Here is an 18,678-nt window from a genome sequence, read left to right on the forward strand (position 1 = left end):
CTTGTTACTTTTAGCATTATATTAATATATGCCAAGTTATATTTGTCTGCTTAACTTAATATATGACAAACATCAAACTATGAGTGAATGTTTATCAGTTAAATAAACGTCGTAATATACAATTTTACAACTTCATTTATTCACAAAACAAAAATGGATAAATACCAATAAGTTAGCCAAAAAATAAATATGGATTAATATATACAGACACGTTAAAAAAAAAGAAAAAAATAGTTATAATTAAGGCGCCTGATTTTAGAGTATTTTTTACATTTGTGTGTATTTATTCATTTTTGTTTGCTAATTTTATCAGTATTTATCCATATTTATTTAGTGCTCAGTGATTTTTTTGTTTAACCTGCAATTGGTATATTTCCACAATAACTTAGACAAATGTTTATTTTTGTTTGAATGTCGGATGGGTTTAAGCCATTTACAGTACAATATAGTCATTTGGAACTAAATGCATTGTAGCACAACTCAAACCGCTGTACTGCTGCAGTTATTGAAGCTTCAATAGGACCTTTTTAATCTTCCCTGTCCAGCTGCACAGCTATTGACCTAGCACTTATGATCAATAGTTGTGAAAAATTGGCGAAAAGAAAAACTATTTTCTGTATTAATCCACACTTAAAAATAAATACAGACAGGCAATGGATGGTTTTCGGTATGTACTTATCAGTAGAAAACAGTAGCAAGCATTTGCAATGCAATAGGTCTCGCGTTAGTGAAAAATATCCAATCAGTATCAAAAGAAAGCAAATGCACGAAGCAAGGAAAGGATGCAGTACCATAGGCTGTTACTAGGTTTCCCTGTGGGTGCAGTGCCTTATGTGGCTAATGCAGGTTCGTTTACAACTCCACAGGGACCCCCCAGTCTGTGGTACTGCACCCTTTACTTGCTTTGTGCATGGGGGGGAGAGAGGGGAGATGCAGCGCTGAAGCTGCAAGTAAAAGCTCGAGAACGTAGTGCTGTGTCAAAGAAAGGATGGCCCTGGTATGTTACTGAGCCTCTCAGCAGGTACTTTCTCATCTGGCAGTTTTGCGTTTCTTCGTTCACGTGTTGCGGCCCAGGTCACCATTGTTTTTTAGCACAATTGTACTTTGTGTATTTTAATTAAGTTTTAACAGACTGTAATTTCTGCTCACTTTTAGAATTTTAAAACGAAGCTTACTTGCGCATTTTGCACAATACTTTCCGCCGTCCCCGGTCCACCGCAGCGTCAGCTGTTTGCGTGGAGAGCCGCCCTCATTTCTGCTACCGGGGGCATTACATAAGCAGCATGGGTGCTCGGCCGTGCCAATTTTGATAAAATGGGTCCACTTACGCCCGGAATGAATTGCTTGCAATCAGGATGCGGGTTGGCAGGTGCAAACAATCTGGTCTGGGTGGTGTAGAGGGTCCCTTCAGCTGCAAACACTGTGGCTTCATTTCTGTTGTACCGGCACCGCTTAGCAGCCGCCATCACCCCCCCCCCGCACCGAGTAATTACACAATTATTTTTCACCTAAATTGCCGCTCCCTACCCAAAACACTTTGCCGATGTTCATGATCTCCTGGTAGCTGAGTCGCAGAGCTTGCCTCAGTCTTCGTCAGGAAGGTAGAAGACATTTATAAATGCTTCCCTACGGTTCAACTCGGCCCCCTGAGGTTTCTTGCAATCACACCAATGTCACACTAGAGGCTTTTTTCCCTATTCCTCCAGATCTATTACTCGCCCTTAGTTCCAAAACCAAGTCAGGCTCTCTGGCCGATCCACAGAAGCCCGACAAATTCCGGAAAATTCTATCCACTATCTCACGTCCTTTAGAACAGGACAATAATGGGTCCCTCAGTATGTGATCGTGGCTACAGCTTGGAAACAGGCCAGGATGACACCGCTGCTCAAAAAACCTTCCTTAGAACCCCAAAAGACAGGAAACCTTAGGCCAATTTCCATGCATGGAGGCTTATGTGAACTCCCTCCTCACGAACCAACTAAACTCCAACAACAGTCTCGACCCTCCCCAAAATTGCTTTCGCCCTGGCCCCAGCACAGAGTTGGCGCTCTTGGCTGTGACAGGACATATCTAGACAGCTTTAGACGCTGGGCAGACGTCGGCACTGATCCTTTTGGATTTCAGTGCCACGTTTTATACTGTATCCCACGCCATCCTGTTGCGACGCCTGGAGGAGGCGGACATCATTGGCCCAGCCTTGAAGTGGCTGGCCTCCTTCCTTGATGATAGGATGTTTCAGGTGATAGCTCCACACGTTACCTCTGGCATCTTTCCCATCAGGCAAGGGGTGCTACAGGGCTCCTCCATGAGCCCTCTGCTTTTCAATCTTTATGTACAACCCCTGGCCGTAGTAGCCAAGAGCAGAGGGTTGACCATGGTCTCCTATGCCAACGACAGTTGGTGGTGGCTCGCTTGAGCGACTCCAAGCAAGGCGCCTTTAAATTCCAAGGTGTTCTTGCGGCAGTCGCCGAGTGGATGACCGCAAACTGTCTCCAACTGAATGCTAACAAGTCGGAGGTGTTGTTGGTGGGAAAGGACGATGGCCTATGGAATGAGCTCTGGTCGCCCAAGAGCCTAGGCACTGCCCCTGCCCCCAGACTCGAACTAAAAAAGTGACGGGAACCTGCTTTGGATTGTTGCGAGAACCCAAATCCATCTGGGCTTCTTTAATGCCCCTACCAGGCAGATCATCATCCAGGCCTTGATGATGTCGAGACTGGATTATGCCAGCTCACTGCATCTGGGATCGAACAAGACAGAAATACATAGGCTACAGAGAGTTCAGAATGCGGCCGCAAGATCTCTCCTTGGTCTGCGTAGAGCCTGCTCAGTGACAAGCGCCATTCGCCGTCTCCACTGGCTGCCTGTGGCTAGGCGGATTGAATTTAAGGCTCTCTGTATAGTCTTTTAAGTTCTGAAACTTGCATCTCCGAAAAGTTTGACCGACTTGCTTCTACCCCATGTTACCTCCTGCCAACTCTGCTCCATGGGACAACAGCTGGTGGTGGTCCCGAGTCAGGGGGGTTCGTGCCGGAGGTCATTCTTTCCTAACAGAGCAGCCATTTTTTGGAATTTGCTGCCAGCCCACATTTGGGGGCTTAATAATTACCTCTAATTCAGGAAAGCCATAAAAACCTCTCTTCCCCACTCCGTAGGTCTCCTTGGGCCCTCTCTGATCTTGGTCACCTCATTGCTGTTCAGCGCCGGGACGACTCTTTGCTGGGGAAGCTGTTGCGCTTCATAAAACCCAATAACATAATGCAATTAGCTGCAGAAGCAGTTTAATCATTGCTCTCAGACACCAGTCTGGCTGTGGACAAAGCTTTGCTCTACAGCTCCTTTCTTGCTCTCCAGTCTCTTACATCTCAGTTCTTTCTCTTTCAACAGTTAGTCATTTGGAATTATATGCATTGTAGCACAACTCAAATCGCTGTACTGCTGCAGTTATTGAAGTTTCAATAGGACCTTTTTAATCTTCCCTGTCCAGCTGCACAGCTATTGACCTAGCACTTATGATCAACATTTGTGAAAAATTGTCGAAAAGAAAAACTTTGTTCTGTATTAATCCACACTTAAAAATAAATACAGACAGGAAATAGATGGTTTTCGGTATGTACTGATCAGTAGCAAACAGTAGCAAGCATCAGTACTGCCGTAGCTTATAGTTTCCAAAGATGTCCTCATTTTCCTATACATACACTGTGGATACATCACTCAACCTCTTCACAAGTACATGAAGTTGTTCAAAGAATACAGTTGTTTTCACTCTATATTACTTATCAGCTCCAACACTAAGGGGGTCATTAGGATCGCGGACGGACTTGAGTAGGTCCGCGACCCCAGAGAATGAGGGAACGTCCGCAGGGGCTGCGGCGTTCCCTCAGTGCAGATTAGGATGTGACCGCCAGGGTGGCGGTCACATCCTCAATCTTTAACATTGCGGCGGGTGCAGCTTCAAGCTGCACCCGCCGCAATGTTAAAAATGCATGCACAGCATTTGCGTGCACAAAGCAGCAGGCACCGCGCGGTGCCTGCTGTAATGTGCCCGCAAATGCAGGGGGGTACCATAGGTACCCCCCATGTGCACCCCCCACCACCCCTTCACCCAGGGGGCCCGCAACGGGACCCCGAAGTGAAGGTCCGTATGCTTTTTCACGGCGGTAAAGCCGCCGTGGAAAAGCATTGTATTGCAGACATCCTAATATGCCTGGCGGTGTCTGATAGACACCGCCAGACATGTTAGTGCTTTTCCGCCGCGGTCGCATTCCGACCGCGGCGGAAAAGCTGCGGACAGAATATCAGACCCACCAGCCATCCTAATTTGGCGGTGGGTCTGTGGAGGCTCCGCAGCGGATTTCCCACATCCTCCGGGCCGGTGGTGGCTTCCGCCGGCCCGGAGGATGCGGGAAATCCGCAATCATAATGAGCCCCTATATACGAACTGAATAGGAAAACCCCTATATTGGTCCTCGTATTGTACTGCTTTGCTTATTTTTCTTGCCTGTGTTATAATTGCCCTGCTTATGTTATTGTGAGCTAAACATTCTATAAAAATATTTGAATATAAAAAATCTCTGTATGCATCCACCCATGCAGAGCCTACCACACCATGGGAAATGTCAGAAGCCAGTTCCAGGCTTGACCTTTCTCCCGAGAAATCTTCACTTCTTTGAAAGTACTATTCTTTTGACACATGAAGGACACCTGAATCCTCCCTCAATACAGCAAGTGAACTGCAACTGCCACTTTCACCATAGATAATGCAAGAGAAATCTCTGCAGATTGGAGGTAGGTTTTCCTTTGACTTGATGATGGTCCTACGCTGATGTGGTAGATGGACCAAAATGCTGACTTCGCTGGGCTGATGCCCGTTTGCATTACTATACTGGAATTCAACCAGTCAAAAGTGCTGAATTGTACTCTTGAGGCTATTGGAACAGATAAACTCCCAGCATTGTGTACCGTTGTGTTTCCCTGACTTGAGTGCCCAACTGAAACTACCTGGTATCATGCTTTTGATTTTAGCTTAACCTCACAGCAATCTAGTGTGAGCAGAGGCCTAAAACAGCCTCTTTATGTGAACGATGCCCTAGACCCGTTCAGTGACCTGAAGGATTGCCCCAAGTATGCTCTCATTTGGCTGCTAGAGGACCACTGTCCCCATCAGGAGTTTAACATGTCGAGTGGTGATGGTAGCATACTACGTTTGTGGATTAATAGTTGTGACCATACCTTTTTAGGTCTCTTCTACCAGACCGCACAAGCTGTCTAGTTGTGAAAGACCTTTGTGAACCCACAGGAGGCCTACATCCCGTCCACAGCTTACCACTGATTGGTTTTGCCCCTCCCCAAGAGCATAGCATTTTTACAATCCTTTTTATTGTCTGACTTGTATCCTTCTACTGTACTCCCCCACCCCCCGCCACACCCATCATCCATCACCACCACGCCATACTGTGTTGTTCATCCTCTTTCACAATTTGTCTGTAAAAGCACAGCAACAGGGATATTTTTCTGGGGTTATAGCTGAAGAGCAGACTTTAAAGGTTATCTTTGTTTTCTCTCCCGTATATGGCATGATCATACAAACTTTGGCACGCAAAGGCTTTTATGCCACAAAAGGAAGAACCATCTGCTGCACTCACTCAGCTCCTTAAGTTCCAGTTGAATGGACTTGCAAAGGGACGCTGTTGCATTTCTCTACTTTGAGGGGAAGATGACTCCAGAATTTGGTGGTGTCCAATCTGCACTTTTTGGCTTGGTAATCTAAATAATAACTTAATTCCTTGCAGGGATATGTTTACGGCCTGGTTTCTAATGGTCTTCAGACCGGGCAAGTTCTTCATAGGCCTGCATGCTTTACTCAGGTGCAGGTTCTGAGACAGTAATATAATACAGCATCTCAGTCTCCAGTTTAAATTGACGTTTTTAGAAAACAGTCTGTGGGGCACAAGCAAAGCGTTCGCCAGAGCCTGTTACCTAGATGGGGACTTCTCAGGTATGTTGTGTACTGTGTTTAGAGCAATAGGGTTTAATGTTGAACCACAGTATTTCCAAATTTTGGTTTTTACAGTTATTGCATGGGATGTGTTAATGTATTACATTTGATGTGGTTTTTATGCTTTTGTGGCAATCCTGCTTTTTGGTGTTCTTAAGTCCTATACCTGGAAACTGAAAGTGCAGGATATTGAGAAATATGACAGAGAAGAGCAAGATGGCTTGTGAGCGCAGAGCAATAGAGCTCTAGGGACAGAGGGCTCAGGCGGGAACAAGACACAGGCTCACTCCTGTAAAGGCAAAAATCTGGAAATGCTATAGTCCAACATTGAGCCCCACTTATTTAAAGAGAGTTCAAAACATACTTGATATGTCCTTTGCTTGTGGCTCAAAGAGTGTTTGATAGAAATGTAAATTTTAGCTAGAGGCAGCACTGCTGTAATTTATTACTGGCTCAGAACGTGCTTCTGAATGAAGCACATAGGCATACAAAGAAACTACCCTGTCTGAAGAACAAAAGATATAGAGAGGGAACTTGTTCACTGTTGGGAAATTAAGTTATTAATTAGATATTCAGGTCAAAAAATACAAAGAGAACACTACCAACATCAGGAGTCATCCTCCCTCAATGTTTAGGAATCCAACAGCAGTCTTTTGCAAGCTGCTCAGCTTAAACGCAAGGAGCTCAGACGGCTTTGCATCAGATAGGACTAACATATTATCAGTGCTGTACCACACAGGTTAGGTTTATCCCTACCTTTCTCATCTTATAAGAGCCAATGGAAATCTTAGGACCAGTAGAAACATTAATGGGTTAAGTGAATAAGGAGATTATATAATATGTGTATTCTTTTAGTTTTTGTTTGGTTTCTTTACACTATTTGCATGTCTAGTTCAGTCTCTCAGATAAAGTAGAAGGGGACCATTTTATATTTTCTTAAAAACAATGAAGACAATGAAGGAATCACACATTTCTTATGTGATTAAGAAAAAGGGGCTATCCCCGACTACAGTTCCTAATTCGGGATAGATAAATCAATTGGAATAACAGGAAATTAGGAACAAGGATATCATATGGACATGAACTGACATCAGACAATAATAACTATATGTTAACAATGTGCACGGTACAAAAATATATATTTATTTTATTTGGTAATGATCTAAAATACATACGTTTGTGTCTCCTATATATTTGTGATATATAATCTACATATACATAATGTTGTACAGGTTTGTTCTTTTTAGGTTACAGTACATTGCATTACAATTCATTGTATGGAGACTTTGTTTTGGTTATTTATCCAACTAACATTTTAATCTAAAAACATGGCTAAAGATTACTACGCGCATTTCGGCTATTAGCCTTCATCAGGAAGCCATGATGAATTTTCCAAGTATACCTATGAGACCAGGATGTAACGGACTCACTAAAAGGGGCAATGTCGTTATAGATTAACTTTGATTCATATTCGGCCATATATATGTTGGCTACTGTGGGCGCACACGAAGCCCCCATACTTACGCCTTTCGTCTGCTGATAGAGTGAGCCATTGAAATCGAAAGTGTTCTCCGATAAGACTATTTTCAGACAGTCTAGAATGAATGCTTTCGGGCAGTCTATTCAATAAGTGTCTATGAACCAGGAGACAGCTGTAATTGCTCCTGATTGAGGGATATTGGAGTACAAGGCCTCTATGTCCATAGTGACCATCCATTGCACCTCTGAATTGAAGGGCTCAATAATATACTAGAGGACACTGCAGCCGCAGTTTTTGGTAAGCACACATTTCATTTGCCTAATTACACATTTCCCTTCATATGCCTGTTTGCAACCTTTCCAACATCCCGTTTCATTTCTTCTATCACTACCCCCCAACCTTTCCTACAGCTCCATCATTCATGTTCCCGGTTCAGTTTTGGTTCCTCTGAGACCTTATCCTATGTATCTTCTAAACTGTCAGGACACCCTGTGAATTTATTGACTTCCACAGAGAACTTAGACGATGTATTAGACCAAGAAGATAGAACTTCTCCGTAAAGATAAAAAATGAGTCAGGATGTGTAGGAGAGTAGGGTCTGCAATCCTATGATCACCCAGATTTTTTGCTTTTGTTTCACTGGTTTACGACTTTCTCTGGCTGTGGGCCTGCCAATCAGACCCACAGCCTGGCTGTTCTCTTTCTAAATTACAACATGTACCCTAGGTGCATTTACCAATTGGTACTGGGCCACCTTATCAGACCCTGTAACTCAGGGCATAGGTGTACCCAGGGCTGCCAGGGGCTGCAGCATGTATTATGCCACCCCTGGCTGGCCTCCTAAATTTGACACAACTGGCTGCATGACAGCTGGGGCAAAGTCGTGTAATCACCCTTTGCTGTAGGTGTAGTATACCTATACCTAAGCCTAAAATGGACACACAGATTCCTATCAGTCACTCCTATGGCAGGCCTTGACAATCCTGAAGGCAGAGTGCTTGGAATTGTGTGAGATGGTGCTCTGGCATGAGCTGAGCCTGTCTGCAGCTTGCGGAACCAAGTCCTAATAGCTGTTCCATGATAACGCATACCATATACTCTTAAGTGCATTATAATCCTCGCGGTTAAATGCTAACTTTGGTATTGCTTTATCAAAACATGTCGAGTAAGGTGTCATACGAATTGGAATACTAACCCCTCGCCAATTCTGGCGACAGGGTTAGCATTCCACCCTTCTAGAGGGACACGACATGTATGTAACTGTGAACCCCGGTTAAAGTTAACTAAAGCCTCAGCTCCACAAAATGGATGCTGCCACCACAGACACGAGTCTGACCCCCTGTAGCTGGGAGTCCTTCCAGCGAGGGGAGCCTGGACAAAGGGTTTCCTGTCAGGGGCGGTGCTAGCACCGTCCCAGACATGGTTTTGTGTATCCTGGGTAGGCAGGGCTTTTCAGGAAGGTGACTGCTGAGTGGCACCCCGGTGCTCACTACGCATAGGCCGGTCTGAACCAGTTCCAGGGGCACACCAGCCCCTGGCCTGGGGAAGTCCGGCATGGCAGAGGGGTGTAACCACCCCCCTCCTAGTCCCACCCATAGGCAGGACCTAGTCACCGGGTCAGCCCCCTTTTTTAGTATAAAGATGGGAGCGGGCCCCCTGTTCAAATTAGATCATCTTTGGAATCAAGACACGACTTTCTGCGAAAGGACTTCAAGATTTCTTCCTCAAGATTCTCCCTTGTGGCTAAGGAGTAGTCACCCTGCATCCGCAGGCACCATCCTAAAGAACACTGCGGTCTGCTGCAAGTCCTTCATCACGAATCCGACGACCCAGCTCGACGAGACCCGGCTTCCCTGGCACCTCTGACCTCTACTCACCTCTACAGCCAAGCTGAGAACCGTGAGTGCGACGAGACCTCGAGGGACCGACGATCGCCAAGACTGCACGACATCTTTACTGCAAGCCCACCGTGTCCTCCACGGGTGAGTGCTTTGGGGTCCGAGAAGCCCCGACCCTGCGCAGCTCCAGCACCCAAGATCAGCCTCCCTGCATCTCCACGATCTGCGTGGGGCCCTTCTGCTGTTTGCTGTGCACCGCGTTGTTTGGCTACTAGCCGGCTGGCTTGTGGCCTTCTGAACGACGCCCGACGACATCACTGCTGCTGGTCTGGTTGCTCCAGACTGGCCCTTGCTTCCTTCTTGAAGAGAGGCACCCCGGACCCTCCTGGTCCACTCCAGACGCCATTTTAGGTCCACCGCGTGGGCTTGAATTTGCCAAGGCTTTGTTGCCCAATCCTGGGTCCAGCGACGCCGACAGCTTCTATCATCGTGGGACAGCTCGATCCTCCTTCCTGGTCGCCGACAACGCCTCCTGGTCCGTGAGATCTCCGAGCCCAGCGTCACCCACACGCCTTGTCGAGGTGGCTACCATCCGGTGCCCTCCTGGTGCCCACTGACTACTGGCTAGTAGTCTCGAACTTGGTCCCCTCTGCTTTCAGGTGTCATCTTCCATCGATCCAGGCTTGGATCCACCGAACTTTCTTCACTGGTCGCCTGCCAGCAACTTCTTTCTTCCAGGCTCCTGGTCCGTCAACGAGGATTCCCGACGTCTTTTGAGTCCTATGCAGCTGCAGCCCCTGGGCTAGGTAACTTCGGCATTTCGGTGCCCCAGCATAGCCTCACTATCCAAGGGTCAGAATCTACTTTCGTTTTCTCCCTACCAGGTCGGGTTCGCCCGAGAACACTAACTTTGCAAATTCGAGCTACCATAGACTTTGTCCCGCATCTCGCGTGAGAGTGCACACACTGCCCCCGAGTCCCCTGGGTCTCCTAGAAGTAATCTAACGATTCTATAGTCAAGTCCTAGCGATTCCAAAGCCTATTAGTACTGTACTTACCTGCTAGTAATTTCGCATTCCACTTTTCAAGTATATGGTTTTCCGTGCCCCTCGGGCATTTGTATATACTGTGCTAACTTAAGTATTTTTGTAAGAGTTTTGGTTTGTGCTTAGTACCCTGTCCTCATAAAGAGTACAGGGCTGTTGTGATCTTTAATAAATAACTGTTTATTTTCATAACACTTGTGTGGTGTCCTTTCACTTGGTGTTCAAGGGGTATATGTGGTATAACAGCTGGCTTAACACGCCCTCTCGAGTCTTTAGCCTTAGACTGCTCGTATCCACGCTACTAGGATAGCTGGTCTATAAGGTTGACTTACAACCAATCATCAATAAGGGTTGCTGGACTGATACATAGTGTTCACTAGAATAGTGAGCACTGCATATCAGGCCACCTTCTCACAGGATGTGCACTAAGTTGAAGCAAATATATACCATCAAACTTGTATATATGTATATAGTAGGATAGATTTATGTACTTTCAGGGCAATTTCCCTTTTGTTTTTAATCACGATCTTGTAAATATTGAAACACTGTATGTTTTTGTAATCTTGCATGATTAGGACAACACACTGACACGGATATGTATTCTTATGTATTTTTTGTTTGCATAGGTACACTTGGAAAATTCATCATGGCGATGAAGGCTAATAGCCGAAACCCGCGTAGTAATCTTTAGCCATGTTTTTAGATTAAAATGTTAGTTGGATAAATACCCAAAACAAAGTCTCTGTACAATGAATTGTAATGCAATGTACTGTAACCTAAAAAGAACAAACCTGTCCAACATTATGTATATGTAGATTATATATCACAAATATATAGGAGACACAAACATATGTATTTTAGATCATTACCAAATAAAATAAATATATATTTTTGTACCGTGCACATTGTTAACATATAGTTATTATTGTCTGATGTCAGTTCATGTCCATATGATATCCTTGTTCCCAATTTCCTGTTTTTCCAATTGATCACACATTTCTTAGTTAACGTACAAATGTGATTTAGCTAGGACAAGACAGAATGTGCCGCAAGTACTATGACAATGTGCAGCTCCTTTACAGAACTGAGTTTGTGGTTACAATAATTCGAAATGAGCGATTTTGTTCTCCAAGGCACTGCTAACACCTAGTTGGAGGGAGGAAATCCTCAAAGGGCAAGAATGCAGACATATAACTAGATACAGAGCAAATGTAATTCTTTCAGTAATACGTATATTTAACATACCATATCGTGCTGAACTCAGTCCTAGCTTGAAAGGTGCAAGAGGAAAAAAAAGACCGCAAATCTTACGGAAACCAGGAAGAGCTACAGGATATTCTGGATTCAGGTGGTTACATTGAGAAACAATGGCTTTAACACTAGGTTCATTTCCAAGTTTTTGATACAAAGGGTAAGTGTTCTCAGCCATTGCCTCTTAAAAAACTTTCACTTTATTGTTGGTGCTAATCTGATATCTTCTAGTTCACAAACACCAAAGACCTAATATATAACAATAATTTGTATTTTGCTTACTTTGCCATTAGGTTTTCCTCAAAAAGGGTGTTTTAGCCCATGTAGGCTTTTGCTAATCCACTATTACCCAACTTTCTTACACAAATATAGTTCTTGGTTAGCTCCCATTTCTCACAGTTTTAGTGGACTCCAAAAATGACAGAATTTCGAAGAACCACCCTAAAAAACATCACTTAAATCACTAGCCAGACAACTTTAACTAATTTGCTTGTACTGAATAGGTTGTGTATCACAAACTCTGGAAAGCATGCACATAGACAAACCCTTTTTCGGACTTCCCCAATCTTTAGCATAAAATTGGTGTTGATCATGAAAGCTGCTGCAATAAGACGAGTGGAATCATAAGCACTTCTTGAAGCCATGGGCTTTTCAACCAGTAGTATGCAAAAAGGTTGTTTTAATTCTAAATACCCAAACAGGTTCCATGTACGTACATAATCCAGATCTGGAAAGACCACCTCTAGTTGGAGTATGTAAAGACTTAATGTACAATTGTTAGTACTCCAGATGTCAACTCGTAACACAAAGAATTGGCAGCTTAACTTGCCCACTTTGGAACAGGACAAAAACTATTAAAAGTTTCTCAGGAGAAAGAAAGATGAGGACATTCAGCTGGTGACCTACAAATTATGTTACAATTAAATTATTTTGAATCTTCAGTAAAATAGTTCATGATATGCTGAAACTGGCTGTCACGGAAAAGAGTAAAATCTCTTTCAAGACACTATAGGGTCAACATATTAAACAATTTTCACATCAATAACAAGCATTTGCAATGCAATAGGTCTCGCATTTACGCAAGACCTATTGCATTGCAAATGGTAGTCATCACAGACAACGGGAGGGGGGAGAAGGCACAGACAACGGGTGGGCGAGAAGGCACAGACAATGGGAGTGCAGGCGTAGGGAAAGGCAACCGAAGGGTGGGAAGTGGGAGGGAATAAACAATATGGGCAATAGAACAAGAAGAACATGGGAGGTGGAAGGAAAAAAGTAATATGGAAGAAGGAACACAGACAATAAGACAAATAGTACCTGAATCACAGCAATAGCAGCAGAAAGACACTAATCAGTACTTTGTCCATTCTCCACATTAAAGAAGAGAAAGTGGAACTTGCACATGCTGTCCAATTAGGAAGCAGCAAATAAGAGTGAGAGAAGAGGAACCTAAAAACGAAATTCCAATTTCACAAAGATTGGTGTATGAGTAAGTGTGATTTGCTCTTGTACTCGTGAATTTCAGAAGGGAGACCGGACTACTATTGATTACACTTGACTTATTCCTAGAATTCAGGCGTACTACAATAGAAAGTCCCTGCAAAATTGCAGCGAATCAAGACCATAGATTCAAATGGATGAGTTACATTGTTAACCTATATCACAATCATATAGCACCATCTCTCTTCAAGTCCATGAGTACAAGACGTGCCTTTTCAGTTTGAGTATTAACAAGGCACGCACATGGTAGAAAGAGGACAACATTTCTGGAGGGCCTATAATAAGACTAATGCGTTCAGTTCAGAAATGTTTGTTTGACACAAAGATCATAAATTCGTATTCTGGTCTTTTCTTCTCAGCCTTTTGTATTTCTGAAGGTCATAAAATGGGTATCACACAGCTGGTAAAAATAAACATCTAGGACCTGAATTACAAAGATTGGAGTATGAGTAGTTACTTACTCTTTTACTACTACTGGTTTTCGCCTGAAATTCAGCATTACAAGAGTAAGTCATAACAAATTCTTTGTGAATCAGCAGCGCCAAGTATCACTGGGCGGAACTTTATAAATATGTCTTATGTCGATTTCAGAGCGATTCGATGGGATGCGGATTGTTTTATGTTCCCCTTGAAATGCACTCATTCTATGTAGCTACCGACCTAGTTACCACAGTGTAGCCATTACTCCCGACCCGTCCAGCTTTACATACTTAAGAATTTCAACCTCACTTAGATCACTAGACGGGGGCTAGTTGAGGTAAAGCTGAAACAGGGAGGTTGGCCGAGAGCCAAGTATTTCTAAGCATAGTCGCTGCATGAGGTCTGCCACAGCTGCAGCCAAAGAGCTTGCAGGTGGCTCAGTGGGCAAAAGATCACACAGTGCGGCTCTGTCGCTCCATGTCTCACTCCCTCGCCCCGGCAGCAATGAGGGAGAAACATCGGAATGTCCACGTTGTCAGACGACGAGCAGGAAATGTCTGACAACCTTCCCTAACCAATGAGGGTAAACATCTGAGCGTTGTCGGTGCCTGCAGCGGTTGATTCGTTACACTGTACATGTGTACACGTAAAAAAAAAAAAAGGATTTTCATTTAAATGGAAACATAAACAAGTACTCTCCCGCTGAAAAAAAACAAGCTGTTCAGGCATTTTGAACTGCATTGCAATATTCCAGTGCACCCAGTGTCTACGATCTGCTTGTACAGAAGAGGTAATACACAGAAACGTCTACTACTAACCTTGACTTTTTTGCATCTCAGGGTTGGTCTTCTTGAGAAGATTGTTTCTGATCATTGCGCCCTTACATAGCACTACACTAGGGTGTTTGCGCTCTCACTTCCGTGACATTCTCTGGGACAGGAAGTGATATTCAGAGTGAAGGTCCGCGAGCACCCTTCCTCTCAGGATCACAGTCAGAAAGGAAGAGGCTGAGGCTTCGCTGCTCTCTACACTCATCAGTTGGATGGAGAACTGTGGAGAAAGGTGCCTTAGAAAGAGACTCCCAGGGAAAATGGGACATTACAAAGAGAGCAGTGATTCTAATAGCTAACCAGAAAGTTTTTTTAAATCAAAATGCCAAGCTCGCGACAGGAAGCAGACGGGAGCCCGTGAAGGAAGCCAGCCGACGCAAGCGTGTGAGCCAGTGGGTTCTGTGGAGAGCCCCGCCTGCTGGAGGAGTAAAGACCTGCTTGGACAGCAGCGGGGGGGGGGGGGGGGGGGGTGGGGGGGAGTCCTGCCCGGTGAGTGAGGGCGCGTTTAAATACAATGGCTATTGACTCACCCTGCATTAAGGGAGACAGGAGATGAACAGCGCCTGACTGTACGTGGTGAACGCGCGTTCACATTTCCAGTCCAGCGAGCCTGCGCGTGCCAATCTCCTGTCTCCCTTGAAAGCAAAGTCGACGGCAATAGGTCTCGCTGGCGACAGCGCTTCGCGCTGCGTCGCCAGGTGTGGGACCTAAACAAGGAAAAAGTACAAACGAAGACAAAGCAGAGTAAATCACCTTGTTAAATCATAGATTCCAGTTTGTGCTCCGGTCTGACAAACTAAGCGATGGATGTCGAATTTAAGTGTAAACTTTGGATTGGTCAGTGACTGATCTGTACTCAAAGGAGGTTAAATGTTTCAACAAATCTCCGCCCAGTTTTACAGCAGTTTGTTTTCAAATCTCAATTCCATTTTCAATTCTTGATTTCACTGTACATTTCAGCGATGTAATTTTATGAGCAAGCGAATACTGATAGAAAGCAACAGAAAATACAAAAGATGGACTTACCATCCCACATCAAAGCGAAATCCAAGGTCAAATATTGTATAGCAGGTACCTACAAAATAAAAAGAACACAATTAACACTAGTTTTTATGTTAATTAAAACCAACATATTCAAAAAGGAGATGTTCCAAGTGCTGATCTGGCTCTTTATTATCTTCATCTCCAAATACTGAAAGGACAAAAGCTAGAAAGCGGAGTGTAGAACTAGGAGTAATAGAGAGGATCATAAATCCTTTTTATAAATAGTAAATGTAACAGGAAAGTGGTAGTTGATGTTCGCTTATGTACATTTCTAGGCACAGTAAATTGAAATCCAACACAAATATTTAAGATTTTATCACAAAGAGGAGATAGGAACACTGAGTGAAGCTGCACTGCCCCCTCCCCAGAGTGTAGGATTATTTCAACTTTTTGTAGTATTGAATAGCCAGAATATCCCCTTCAATAATCTGAAAGAAGGAGAACTCGTGCTGTCAATATCACGGCATGGGAAGACATTATAGAAGAATTGGGAGTCATCCACTTTATGAAATACAGAGACCCTTGTGGTCCTACAACTAAGGCCAGTAGTTTCTGAAACACAATGTGTGTGATGGAACTAAGCATTTCTTATGCTATTGGCAAGAGGGGCGACATCTGTAGGAACTGGGATCGTGCCCCTTTGAAGAGAGAGAAGTGCTCAATTTGGAAATAGGATTGAGACTCTCCAGAAACATAGTCCATTAGCTTCTCCAAACTATTGTTACAGTATTTATTTATTTATAAAGTTTTAAAATGATGAGGTGAGGCGACAGCGCGCCACTCGGCAATGTCACCATTGTTTTTTAGCACAATTGTACTTTGTATGTTTTAATTGAGTTTTAACAGACTGTAATTTCTACTCACTTTTAGAATATTAAAACAAAGCTTACTTGCGCATTTTGCACAATACTTCCCGCCGTCCCCGGTCCACCGCAGCGTCAGCTGTTTGCGTGGAGGGCCACCCTCATTTCTACTACCGGGGGTATTACATAAGCAGCATGGGTGCTCGGCCGTGCAGCTGGCGTGCCAAATGCAAGCCCGTCCGCATCCATCCTTGCCAGACATGCTGCCAATTTTGATAAAATGGGTCCACATACGCCAGGAATGAATTGCTTGCAATCAGGATGCGGGTTGGCAGGTGCAAACAATCTGGTCTGGGTGGTCTAGAGGGTCCCTTCAGCTGCAAATGCTGTGGCTTCATGTCTGTTGTACCGGTACCGCTTAGCACCCGCCATCTCCCCCCCCCCCCCTTGCCCAGAGTAATTACACAACTATTTTTCACATAAATTGCCGCTCCCTACCCAAACACTTTGCCGATGTACATGATCTCCTGGTAGCTGAGTCGCGGAGCTTGCCTCAGTCTTCATCAGGAAAGTAGAAGACATTTATAAATGCTTCCCTACGGTCCAACTCGGCCCCCTGAGGTATCTTGCAATCACACCAATGTCACACTAGAGGCTTTTTTCCCTATTCCTCCGGATCTATTACTCGCCCTTAGTTCCAAAACCAAGTCAGGCTCTCTGGCCGATCCACTGAAGCCCGACAAATTTAGGAAAATTCTATCCACTATCTCACGTCCTTTAGAACAGGAGAACAATGGGTCCCTCAGTATGTGATCGTGCCGACAGCTTGGAAACAGGCCAGGGTGACACCGCTGCTCAAAAAACCTTCCTTAGACCCCAAAAAGAAAGAAAAACTTAGGCCTCTATGCATGGAAATTGGCCGATGTGAACTCCCTCCTTACGGACCAACTAAACTCCAACAACAGGCTCGACTCTTCCCAAAATGGTTTTCACCCTGGCCACAGCACAGAGTCTGCGCTCTTGACTGTAACAGGACATTTCTGGACCGCTTGAGACGCTGGGCAGATGTTGGCACTGATCCCTTTGGATTTCAGTGCCACGTTTTATACTGTATCCCACGTCATCCTGTTGCGACACCTGGAGGAGGCGGACATCATTGGCTCAGCCTTGAAGTGGCTGGCCTCCTTCCTTGATGATAGGATGTTTCAGGTGATAGCTCCACACGTTACCTCTGGCATCTTTCCCATCAGGCAAGGGGTGCTACAGGGCTCCTCCATGAGCCCTCTGCTTTTCAATCTTTATGTACAACCCCTGGCCGTAGTAGCCAAGAGCAGAGGGTTGACCATGGTCTCCTATGCCAACGACACACAGTTGGTGGTGGCTTGCTTGAGCGACTCCAAGCAAGACACCTTTAAATTCCAAGGTGATCTTGCGGCAGTCGCCGAGTGGATGACCGCACACTGTCTCCAACTGAATGCTAACAAGTCGGAGGTGTGGTTAGTGGGAAAGGACGATGGCCTATGGAATGAGCTCTGGTGGCCCAAGAGCCTAGGCACTGCCCCCGCCCCCAAGCAGGCAGTGAAGAACTTAGGGGACTGGATGGAATGCTTCTCTTAACTTCCAGACTCAAACTAAAAAGGTGGCGGGAATCTGCTTTGGATTGTTGCGAGGACCCAAATCCATCCTGGGCTTCTTTAATGCCCCTACCAGGCAGATCATCATCCAGGCCTTGATGTCGAGACTGGATTATGCCAGCTCACTGCATCTGGGATCGAACAAGACAGAAATGCATAGGCTACAGAGAGTTCAGACTGCGGCCGCAAGATCTCTCCTTGGTCTGCATAGAGCCTGCTCAGTGACAAGCGTCATTCGCTGTCTCCACTGGCTGCCTGTGGCTAGGCGGATTGAATTTAAGGCTCTCTGTATAGTCTTTAAAGTTCTGAAACTTGCATCTCGGAAAATTTTGACTGACTTGCTTCTACCCCATGTTCCCTCCTGCCAGCTCCGCTCCATGGGACAACAGCTGGTGGTGGTCCCCGAGTCAGGAGGGTTCGTGCCGGAGTTCTTTCATTGCTAACAGAGCAGCCATATGAACAAGTTACTTACCTTCGGTAACGATATATCTGTAAGAAACATTAGTTAGTATTAGATTCCTTACCTTAGAATATCCCCAGGCGTCAGTATGGATCCGGAAACTTTTGCGTAGCAGTACCCCTGCGCGTCGGTAGGCGTCGTCTGCAGGCATCCCCTGCGGCTCCGCATCAGTCGACGGCGTCGTGAGCCGTGATGACGTCGCTGGAGTATATAGACGCCGCCTCCGCGCGCTGACGTCAGTTCTTTGCACACAGCTTTTCCGCGCCAGAACACGCAGAGCCATGTGAGAACCAACACTGGTGCCATTTGAAACTAGGGCCCTGAAAGGGATGTCCCTAACCCTAGGTATCAGTTCGCAGAACGGGGAGGATGGG

The 18,678-nt window shown here is 45.1% G+C and overlaps 1 protein-coding gene across 1 annotated transcript in view; it reads right to left on the reverse strand.

Annotated features, from left to right (window-relative positions):
- ATP6V0B (ATPase H+ transporting V0 subunit b) overlaps window positions 1-18,678 on the reverse strand; it is a 141,821-nt gene that overhangs the window by 85,995 nt on the left and 37,148 nt on the right. The window contains exon 2 of the mRNA XM_086952328.1: window positions 15,390-15,438. Coding sequence (XP_086808454.1) covers window positions 15,390-15,438 — 49 coding nt within the window. The remainder of the gene's footprint in view (window positions 1-15,389; window positions 15,439-18,678) is intronic.

The sequence above is a fragment of the Lissotriton vulgaris genome, chromosome 1_1, assembly GCF_964263255.1.
Source record: "Lissotriton vulgaris chromosome 1_1, aLisVul1.2, whole genome shotgun sequence".
Classification (NCBI taxonomy): domain Eukaryota; kingdom Metazoa; phylum Chordata; class Amphibia; order Caudata; family Salamandridae; genus Lissotriton; species Lissotriton vulgaris.